The 9,589-nt window shown below is 42.7% G+C and overlaps 1 protein-coding gene across 1 annotated transcript; it reads right to left on the reverse strand.

Moving 5' to 3' along the window:
* Positions 1-3,496: 3,496 nt before the first annotated feature.
* Positions 3,497-9,243, reverse strand: ING5 (inhibitor of growth family, member 5). Its single transcript, XM_010291471.1, has 7 exons — positions 9,178-9,243; positions 8,314-8,480; positions 6,783-6,894; positions 5,791-5,884; positions 4,680-4,815; positions 4,460-4,521; positions 3,497-3,539 (listed from the first exon to the last, which is right to left on the reverse strand). Exons 1-7 carry the CDS (start codon positions 9,203-9,205, stop codon positions 3,497-3,499), a joined length of 642 nt encoding a protein of 213 aa, XP_010289773.1. The 5' UTR covers positions 9,206-9,243.
* Between the last annotated feature and the right edge of the window lie 346 nt (positions 9,244-9,589).

Below are 9,589 nucleotides of genomic sequence, written 5' to 3' on the forward strand. Positions count from 1 at the left end.
AGGGCGCGCCCACACCCGCGGCCTCCGCCACAGCGCGGTTTGCCCAGCACTGCAGCACAGGCAGAGCGTGGGGTACACACCTCCGCGGTACAGCTTCCCTCCCGCGGTACAGCTTCCCTCCCGCGGTACAGCCCCCAGGACCACTCCCGTCCCAACACACTCTCGTACGTCTTCCTTCCCCAAAATACTTTATTTATAACAATATATTCATTATCTATAACATGATCCAAAAATACAGATATACATTTTTTACTTTACATTCCTTTTTTTTTTGGTAATAAAAAGATTTATATGCTCTTCCATTTACAAAGGGAACATAGATCTAATTCCTTTAAAAAAATAGAACGATTGGGTTAAAGTCGCTTCACTGGCAGTTTGGAGGAGCTGCAATAAAGCTGAACCCCGCAGGGTATTTGGGTGTTTCAACAATCTTTAGTGGAACATTCCTTTACGTATCACAGTCTTGTTCACCCTTCTCCAGAAAAGGGTATTTAACATCGTACATTCAAAATTCAGGAGAAAGATCCTTAAGTAAGCAAAAATGAAGGCTGCTGGTACTTCTGTCTATAAGGAGTTGAAAAATAAAGGTCTCTCAAGGCAGGTGGAAGTGGCCAAGAGACGCTCATGAGCCTGTCAGAGCCCCCGTGCCAATATGTTCCAAGTGGGAGAGTTTATTGCTGGTTATCAGACACCAGATGTCCTGACAGATCAGATGTTACATCATGAAGAAGAGGAGTATGGTAGGAATCATGTACAGTGTGAGGTACAGCAAAGTGTCTTGCCTTTTGAGGGCTGATGCTAACTTCTAGAGCTTATTTTTCTTTTTGCTTTGCTGGTTAAAACAGAAAATGTCTGCTCTTCCGAGCCCCAGAAAAGACGTGCTAACAAAATGCATTTTTCTGTCCCATCTGACCATCATTTCAGAGCGGAGGGTGGTGAGCTTCGCACATATGCGTCCGTAGCAGCCCACTTCCATAAGGGCACATTTCCAGCAAGACCTCCAAAGAGGTGCAGTGCCATTTTGAGACTGTTTCAAATCAAATGCTTAATCTATGGCAATACAACTAACTAGTAAAGCCTTGGGGGGTGAAGAAGGAAAAAAAAAAAAGTCATATACAATACCATTGGATGGAAGGGGAAAATAAAACCTGAAACATCTTCAGGATGCAGTTACCCCCCTACATTAATCGAGCGTAGCAGGTCAATGAGGTACAGGTCTCACTCACTGGTTACTGAATAACAGGCTGGCTCATGAGGTATCACAATTAAATTGACTCTCAAAAAAAGAGGCAAAGAGGGCTGACTCTATTTGCAAGTTCAGGTTTCTGTGACTGCTTTTCCTCCCCCTTCCCCTCAGCAATCTGCTTTTAATTTGCCTGCCTGCTTTCTGGGTGCTATTACAATGGCAACAATGACAAACATGCATCATCTGGTAAACACAACTCTGGAAACTTCATTTACAACACAGAGTGATGTAACATAGCGAAGACATGTGCAACATCACACTTTAAATAACAGGACCCTGGAGACAGGGGTTTGTTGCTTCCCCCGCCCCCCAGCAGACGCAATATATCGAAATGTTCAGAGAAAAGCTGTCTCGGTGTCAAGAGGTTTCTTCTGTGTCAGTCTTGACATACCTGCAGCGCCTACGAAGCCCAACAGAGCAAAGCTGGGAGGGAAAATTGGCAAAAGCTGTGTTCTACTTTCTTTCATTGCAAAACACAAGTAAGAAGGTCAGTGTAACAGGGAAAAAAAAGCCTTTTTTCTTTTGGAAACAGGTGCCAAAATTTGACTAGAAGTGTTTTTTTCCTTCTGTACTGTTTATTCAGAGTGTTTTTACAGCAGAACAGAAGCTTATCTGGAAGTTTCTTCTACCTTTCCAGCAGTCTATACCAAGAGCTCCTGCACAATGGTATGCAAAGTAGGACACAGCCCTGCACAAAGCAGCCATCAACACCCATCAGGGATCACAGCCAGCCAGATTCATGAGCCCTGGTCCGTACTGCTGCAGGGGGTTTTAGTTTGGGGCTTGCTTTTTTTCCCCCTCCACCAGCAGAACCACAAAAACACCTTTTACTGTAGGCGGGTAAGCCTCATAATACAGGAGCTATCTATAAAGGCAAGAGTACCCTCTGCTCTTCCCTCAACTCCTGCATCCACTGTAACTCAGAGGAAGGAAAAAACCAGACACTTGTTTTCCTACTCCTGATTTCCTTCTCTTCCTTCCGCTGCAGCAACTGACACTGCGATGACAGCAAGGGTTCACATTCACAATCTGAAAGGCAGCTTAAAGAAGCCAAGAACATGCAAATGTGCCCCCGCTAAAAAAAAAAAACAAACAAAAAACAAAAACACAGGAAGTAATTTTAAAACATCCCTACTGAACGGCCTCCTTCAGTAACAGTTTTTCATAGCAAATGCTATTCAGCCCCCGCTGCCAATCTACCGCCAGGCCGCCTTTGCCGCATCATGGGAAGGCACACTGTCCTTGCAGAGCCTCCCCTGAAAGCTTGTCTTCCTGATTTACCCAGGTACAACACAGGCAAAGACAGGTAACAAAAATCAGGCCTTCATCTTATTTTACAAATAAATCTGACCTTCTACCTCTATAAGAATACTGTAGGTTTCATCTTCACAGTAAGGTACTTAAAGGATCTTCAGAGAAACAGAAACAGCCAGGAAGGCAGGAAAGGTAACTCCCTCTCTCAATGTTACTGTCACTAAGAAACACTGCAGGACAATTCCTTCGCTATTTAAACATTCTCTCATGAAAGAGACAAACCTTTTCTGGAAGGAGGTGAAAAGTCTAATGGTTTGCTTCTGTTAAGGTTCATGTGAATGGGGGCAAGATCAAGTAAAAGAAAGGCAGTGCAAAGGCAGACAGAAGAAATTCCCCAAAAGAGAAGATACAATCATACCTCTCTCCCATCCCTGCCAACACTAAGCACCGCACTTGGCTTTGAGGAAACGGACACTGGAAAGAGTTAAACAGCTTTCCTGTTCCCTTCTGTACTACAAGACTGCACAACAAACGGGCTTCACACCTGAACAATGGAGCCTACATCGGAGAAAATTCCTTCTCTGTCACACCAAGCTCCAGGCCTAAACTATTTCCTTGATGGCGATGCACCATGCTGAAGATACCTGTGTTTTATTCTCCTGCAATGGCTTACATGATTTCACAGATACTAAGAACTAGGAGAGACTACAGCTACTGCCTGCCCTAGCACTTCATAGTAACACTGATTTCAGTGCTGTGCAAGTGGAACATAAAATCCCTGTGGCAAAGGGATTTGGGACTCCCTCCCAAAGTCATTTTCTTATGAAAGAAAAGGAATTACAACTGGCCATTGGACAATTAAGTATCACACCACAAACAGAAGGAGGGTAGGTTAAAAAAAAAACCAAAACCAAACAAATCAAAGATAATATTGCAACATTATGAAGGAATATATTAAATTCTTCTTGCCTCGGAGGATGTATTCCCCTCTACTCCTTACTTCTTTTTCTTTCTTTCCTGAACACAGCGAGGACAAAACCTACAGGGAAAAAGAGGCAGTAATTAGTTCCTGAAGTTAACACCACATAGCCCAAGAACTCTTTTTTATTATTGGGGAATGACTGGGTGGTTTAAAAGCAGTCAGTTTAAGTAAATGCAACAGTTTTCATGACATGCAGGAAGCCTGGGCAAATAGGAAAGGAACTGTACCAGCTCGGGTGGGCAGAAGCGACAGAGAACGCTAGAAGGCTTCCAGGGCTCCTCAGACCCTCACAGCTGTGATTCACCTTATTTCATTCACCTAGAAGTTACCCCACGTAACTTCTCCAAGTTTGTCACACAAGCTTCCTCCACAAGAAAAAAAAAAAAAAAGACACTTTCCTCCAATTCATTCCTTCCTCTTCCTCCAGTGATTGCAGTTCACTTCTACTGAAGCCCATTTCTGATAAGTGTCTTGTTAATTAGATGAGAGCAGTCCATTAAACAGAAACCAAGTACAAAACAAACCCTATGATCCTTTCCAAGATGAGCATGTATATAAGCAAAACCTAGAGCAGTCTTCAAACTTTCCTTCCAGAAGTGCAAAAAATACATGTCTCTCCTCCCTTTTAACCACAGCCACAACTATGCTACAATACAGCAAACCTGAGATGTAACATGTACACTTTTACACAAGTCTCAGATCAAAACCTGCTGTTTATCATGCAATTTTGTGTATGCCCGGGTTTTGCTCCCACCAGAAACTTAGACTCCTGTGGAAACAGACTTTTGCAAGAAGGTTCCCCTTGTACCTTCTACCTTCACACAAACGCAATCCCAAGCCATAGAGGATGCAAACCCTCTGATGACAAGAGCAAAGCTCGTCAGGAAGGATCACAGTGGGTTTTTAGCTCTTATTGTGATTCTTGAAGCAAATTGTAGCCTGATAAAAACCAAAAAGCTGTATGTTCTCATACTTACCATTTCCCTTTTGGTTTGGTGGTGAGGTCCACACAAGCAAAGTGGAACCATTCAATTGGGCACTGCAAAACAGAAAGGAAAAACCCACAGAGGAGATGCTCAGTATTTCACAAATGTTACTTCCACGTTGTATGATCTAATTGAACAAGTACCACCTCCCCTCAGATTTCAGTGTTGTGATGCAGTGAACATCTGAAAATAAATCATCCCAAGCGCTTACATCTGGGTTGTCACAGCCAATCATTTCTCCATAGGACACCTGGTGACACAGGCAGTAGGTAGGTTCGTTGGGGTCCACTGGCATGTCTAGGACATCTGAAGGATGCACCGACAGGATGGTATCAGCAAACTCCGATCTGCGGACAAGGACAGATTGAGGACAAAACACTTTTCAGTTGCAGGTAACACTAGGTTTCCCAGATCTGAATCCCTCTGGAGAAAATTGCTTTTTAACAGCATCTTCCCTCAAACACTACTTTAGAGTTTAGATTACATTATCATGTATTACCCAATAATTAAAATCATAATAAGGTAGGTTCGATCAAACACAAAACATGAGCTTGACTATAAAGGATTAAGAGAATCATTTCCATGACTACAATAACAAAATTAACGTACAAATCACTTCTGCTTGTGGACAGAATCCAATTTTGTTCCCCAATCTGTTTTAATATACATTCTTTTCTCGTTGTCAGGTATGAGCAAACCCTCCTGCTCTGACAGGAATGTATTAAGTCGACATGTCAGTAACAGTCAAGAGAAACTATTTTTAGTTTTCTGCCCTTCCATGTAGCCAACTGAAAATATCAGCATTAACAGAGTCCCTTTAATATAAATCATATCAGAGAGGGGACATGCTTTCTTCCTTGCTTCACAAAACCAAATTAAGATTATTCAAGACTACGCAGGACAATTCTTTGAAAACAACCCCCAAAATTCTCCAAGATTTCTAGAACAACAATACAACATCAGTTTTTGTCCTAATGGCCAAGTGTTCTTTTTACAATCAAGGCCACAAGCAACTGTTAAAAATAGCCGCGTGACAAAAATGAAAGCTATTTTCCCCAGCTTGCCAACAGCAACAGAGACACTGATCTTGTCCTTCCAGTCAGAGGGCATTCCAAGCATGCTGAGTTTCCACACGCCAATCAAGGAGTTAATTAACAAAGCTGACTTGTCCTAAGCCGGACACTAATGAAATGGAGTAAAACTAGAGCACACTACACCGCTCACCATCCAGACACGAGTCATAAACAGGGTAACATGAGCTTGTGGAAAATTCATGAAGTGTCAAGCCAAAGTTACCAGAGCTGTGACTGGGTATGCCTTACCCTCCTTTGAGTTTCTTTTTCTTTGGTGTATCTTCTTCAGATGTTCGCCTGCCTCGACCACGAGAGCCTCTTTTGTCTTTCTGACTTCGTCCCTCTATAAAGGAGGAAAAAACCCCATCGTTTCAACCTATTTGAATGCCAGAAACATCCCCAGATGTTTTTCTTTTAATGCATTTATTGTTATGAAATCTTCATATGTAATTGAATATGAAAGCTGATCCTGAAATGCATTTTAATGCCACAAATAGACCAAATTGGCAACTAGTACAACTGCGCACCAAACTCTCACGTTCGCAGTTTTGGCAATTAAATCACTGCAGTACAATGTTAGTCTATATCGTCACACAAGATATAAATAGCAAAAATATTTGATTAGACATGCTGTAATTTTTTTTTTAAATCTTAGCATATTTTTAAACTCAGCCAGTTAATAAGTTACTTAATAACTAAATGCAACTTATCTCCACATCCCTGATCTTACCCCTTATTTCATAGTTCAAAGGCATAAAGCTGTGCTGCTGTTTAACCATACTCAAATTTCACTGTAATCATACGAGACTTCCAGTGTACATTACAGAAACTGGTACCTTCCTTTAACTTATAATTTTTCCTGCTGTACTCAGCTTGATTAGTATTCCAATTTTGGTAAAAGGAGGAAAATAGACAAATCTCCTCAAAAAGAGCTTAGACCATCAGTTCAGTTTTGTCACAGTTTCCCCCTTGGCCAGTAGCCTCCTTACAACCAGTAAATATGAGCCACCTCAGGATGATCTGGCAAGCAGAGCCAGTAAGTTTGATCCCAGCACTAGGTTTTTCTTCATCTGTTTATTGCCCACCAGAGCACTGTAAATGTTTGAAGGGCATTAGAAACAAGTAGACAAGTACACTATGGTGTACTACTTCCTCCAGAAGCAACAGCCTACTTTATATCTCAGCCTTTCTGGTTAGATGCGCTCAGTGCTGGAAAAGTCAGCTGTATAGAATTTACGCACTTTTCAGGCTTCGAGATCCAGAGTTTTCAAAGTCACTGCCTTCCAGTTTATCTTTCAGATCTGCTTCAAACCGTGCCAAGTCTGCATCCAGCCGGCGGATATGCTTATCCACCTGCACAGAAGAGGAAACCACAAACTGAATTAAAAAAAAAAACACAAACCCACACACAAATGAAAACAGGAAGGTCTAATAACTTGGCCGTTATCGGCACAAACAGAAGTATGCTACTTTAAAGCAAGGCATGAAAGGAGTACCAAACTGGAAAAAGGGAAATGGAACACACAACAGGATTAAGGCAGAGAGAAAAAGAAAACAGCAAAAGCAAGAGGACCCAAGCCCACTACAGACAAAGAGAAAGGAAGAAAAAGGGAGGTGGAATAAAGGAGAGTTAAAGCAACTCAGACTAACGGTTTGCAGAACAAAACAAGACGATGACAGATATTAAAAAGGATTGTTTTCTTCCTGCACTTTTCAAAATATATTACTCAACTATTGTCCATGAAATGTTCTGAGTAGATCAGTCTATTATTTCTGGTATTCCACTGGCACGCTATTCAAAGAGATTTAGTAATAAATACAGGCTTCTGCTATCTCCAGTATCAAGTTAAGACATAGTAATTAAGTACCTTGTACTACCCTGGTTGCAATAATGTGGTTCACAGAACAGAAATGTAGCATATCTATTTTAAGCTACCACTCGCAAACTGTGTTGCTGCAATACCTAGTCTTCAAATCAGTTATTTAGTTTTCTAGGACCCTTTTGAATTCCTGTGAAAGATTTTCCTTTTCTGCAGTATTTGATGGCAATGAAATGTACTGCAGCTGCAGCAGAATGTGAAGCATCTCTAGAAGCTGTGAAAAACACACTAAGTACAGTCAAAAAGATTCCCCTCACTCAATTTTTATCTAGGGGATAAAAGAGTTATTCAAGGGACATCAGGAGTAGGGGCAGAAGAAGAAAGAAGTGGAAAGACGCATCTTAAGAAATGAGATTTTCCCATCAGGTCCATGAAGGAAAGTTTGGTGTCCAGTATACAACCAGAATGGTGGAGCTGACAGGTCTGCTACCTTTTGTCACTTGGAAGCCAAGGTAATTCAGATTTCCTTCTATTCCTCCACAATATAGTATTGAAGTTGACTTCAAAAATGTTGCTTACGACTAAGACCAGCCCTAAATAAATTATTGGATGACAGGGGAGTCACTGGGGAGGAGGGAGTGGGGTAAATTTTCTCATATTATTAGGCAGCAGAGAGGTACTACTGATGAAGCAATCTCCAAGTGGGATAAACTCATTTAACTCTTCAGCAGAAGAGGAGCCTACTTGACACAAAACCTGGTAACACAAGAGGAGTTTTTTTGGGAATGGCAACAGCAAGAAAAATAAGCTCGAGGACTAATAATAAGATATTTAAGCAGAAACATGAATGTCAAGGAAAATGGACGCTGTGGAAGCATCTTCCATGTCCACCAGCAGCACCATTCCAGAGTAAGACCATTTTTACAAAAGTCTCACTGGTTGTGGTCCTCACCATCTCGTACGTCTGCATGGCCAGCTGGACTTTATCATCGCTGTACTCTTTACATTTGCTGTAGGCACTCTGGATTTTCTTCAGGTGTTCCACTCGCTCCTCGGGTAACATGTTCTTCACCGATTCAATATATTCTGCTGCAAGACTATCAATTTCTGCTTTCTTATCTGAAAAGCAAAGTACATACTCATGAGAAGGCTGTCTACCAAAGCACGTACTTTTTTCTTCTACCTCTCTGTGATATTTAGAATACCTCTCCTGACAGTTTTTGTACTTCCCCCGATTCCTCAATGTATTTACCTTTTTTTTTTTTAAATTAAGTTAAAGGTATTCACTCTTCAACACATGCAGTGTGATTCTGATTCCTCACGTGTTTGACAGTTAATTCAGAGGTGGGGCTCACAGTTAAGATCAGAAACTGAACCCACGGGTTCACAAACTTCAACCTCTCTTCTCACACACAGAACGTTGTATCTGCTGCACAGCCATTTACTGTTCTAACTGAAAATCATTAACGTGAGACCAGATACCAACACAAACCTCAAAAAACAAACAAACAAAAATGCAAGACACACAGCAATGCATCACTCAGTAGATGTGGAAATATGTGCAAGTAAGGCCATCCAAGGGGCCATCAGGTACAGCGATCACACAACTACAAATTAACAGGCAACTGTTGAAAAAAAACCCTAGTTCTGTGAGCCATAGCCCGCACAGAAAAGAAACAAACACTGCACAGCACTCAAGAAAAGGGAAAGCGGCAGAGGGGAGACACGTCCTCTGAAGCCGAGTCTCCACAGAACTCTCCCCGTCCTTCAGGTTGGGGCTCTATCAGACTTCGCTTACCGAAATACCTGAACACACCTTCTGTTCTCTGATCCAACTCCCGCATCAGCTGGAAGTTCCTCTGCAGCTCGCAAGGCAGGTTTTCGATACCTGGAATATAAAAGCCGAGACATACTACAGCCCGTTCTCCTCACAGCAGCCATCCCTCCTTGGACGCCTCGCAGCGAGCCCACTCAGCAGGGCTGGAAGCCTCACCGCCTTACGGGGCCTGCAGTCGGGTTACCACAGCTCTGCCCACCGTAGGCGGGAGGCAGAAGCGGCGTGCGGGCCCCGGTCTCGACTCAGGGCGCCCCGAGAACGAGGCCTGCGCAACAGGAGACCCGCATCTGAACGCGCATCAGCTTTTACGCACCGGGAACGGCCGGCACGCAGGCCTTCGCGGGACCGACGCGTACCCAGCAGCCGCGTTACGCCCGCTGTTTCTTCGCTG

Source organism: Phaethon lepturus, unplaced genomic scaffold (assembly GCF_000687285.1).
Source record: "Phaethon lepturus isolate BGI_N335 unplaced genomic scaffold, ASM68728v1 scaffold37517, whole genome shotgun sequence".
In the NCBI taxonomy this organism is placed as follows: domain Eukaryota; kingdom Metazoa; phylum Chordata; class Aves; order Phaethontiformes; family Phaethontidae; genus Phaethon; species Phaethon lepturus.